Raw genomic sequence first — 1,418 nt, 5'->3', positions numbered from 1 at the left:
TGCCTCTTTGCTCGGCGGGGCGGGGGCGCGGCGGGGACATCCTCCCTCCCCTGTACGGGACGCCGCCGCGCCGGGGGGCGCTGGGGCGCTCCCCCAAGGTCACATCAGGCGGCAGGGCGGGCGCGCTGTCAGCGGGGTGCGTGTTGTGTTGTGTTGACCTGCCGCCGCGATGTTCTTAACCCTACCCTTTCCTATACCGCACCCTCGTGATGGCACGCCTGCAGCAGTGTCACGCGCGCCCCTCTGGCGGACACGTGGATTGCGGAACGCGGCCCTGAGCGGACTTTAGGAGGGACTTTACGACCGGGCCGGGCGCTGCCAACAGGTCCAGCCCGCGAGATGACCGCGCGCGGCGGGGGCGGCCCCACGGGGGGCGGACTGGTCCGCCAGATGTCGCTGCAAACGCCCCCCTCGCAGCGCCGCCCCCTGGCCAGACAGGCCTCCGAGGACCTTAAGGACCTCAAGGACCTCAAGGACATGAAGGACCTCTGGGGAAGGAGCTCACCGCGGCCCGCGCAAGGCGGGAGACAAGGAGTTAGGAACACCTCTCGGCCCGCCTCCGGAGGACATCAACCGCGCAGGTAAGTCGCCGTGCTGCGGTACGTGGACGGCTCTCCGCTGCTCCTCCACATCCTCCTCCTCCTCTTCCTCCTCCCCAGGTCGAGTGCGAGCCCCATGCGGCCGCGGCCTGTGCGGCTGGCTTGGGCCGCGTCCCCGACGCCGTCCCCCGCCGCCGGGTCCCCCGCCCCCAGCGAGCTGGTGGCCAAGCGCTGCCCCTCGGTGCAGCCGCCGCCGCCCCGCCCGCCGCCCGCCTCGGCGTCCGTGCTGCCCTCGCGGTGCGGGGCCATGTCCATGTCGCGGCAGCAGCTCGCCGAACGCCTGCGGAGGGCGTGGCAGGACCGCCGGCCCAGCCTGGACATCTTCCTGGCCAGCACCGAGCCGCACGAGGACGACGATGACGACGCCCTCTCCCTGATCTCCGCCAGGTCTGCACTCGGCGACGAGCCCCTGGTGCAACCTGCACCTCGACCAGCTCCGTCGCCAAGGACACCCTCCGCGGGGTAAGTGCGGCAGAGCAAAGTGCTATTCGACAGAGGAAGGCAAGGGATTGTTCTGACAAAGCGTGACACATTTGCTTTTCGTTTCACTTCCAGGGCCACTGGCAGAGGCAGGGGACGCGGCGTCCTCCGCCCCAGGGGCTCCATGGCTTCCCCCGGACCGAGCCCCACGGTGCCGGTGAGGTCTCTTGGCCAGGCGTGTCCCCAGGTGGGCCCCATAGCCTTCAGCCTCGGCAATGACGACGCCCTGTCCGTCTGCTCCATCTCCAGCGACCCCCAGCAGCATCGCCTCCAGCAGCCCCCTGCCAGCTCCCCGCCCCCCAGCCCATCCCCTTCCACTCCACGGCTGGTGCTCCCGCC

At 70.7% G+C, this 1,418-nt stretch overlaps 1 protein-coding gene across 1 annotated transcript; it reads left to right on the top strand.

Moving 5' to 3' along the window:
• Nucleotides 1-390: 390 nt before the first annotated feature.
• Nucleotides 391-1,266, top strand: LOC127752290 (translation initiation factor IF-2-like; the record flags this gene model as incomplete). The annotated part of the gene is made up of 3 exons (XM_052277184.1): nt 391-581; nt 660-1,061; nt 1,155-1,266. Coding segments are annotated over exons 1-3 (705 nt in total), but the record flags the coding sequence as incomplete, so codon positions are not given.
• Between the last annotated feature and the right edge of the window lie 152 nt (nt 1,267-1,418).

The sequence above is a fragment of the Frankliniella occidentalis genome, unplaced genomic scaffold (genome assembly GCF_000697945.3).
Source record: "Frankliniella occidentalis isolate FOCC.00 unplaced genomic scaffold, Focc_3.1 Scaffold5995, whole genome shotgun sequence".
Classification (NCBI taxonomy): domain Eukaryota; kingdom Metazoa; phylum Arthropoda; class Insecta; order Thysanoptera; family Thripidae; genus Frankliniella; species Frankliniella occidentalis.
This window is presented reverse-complemented; position numbering and strand designations above follow the sequence as displayed.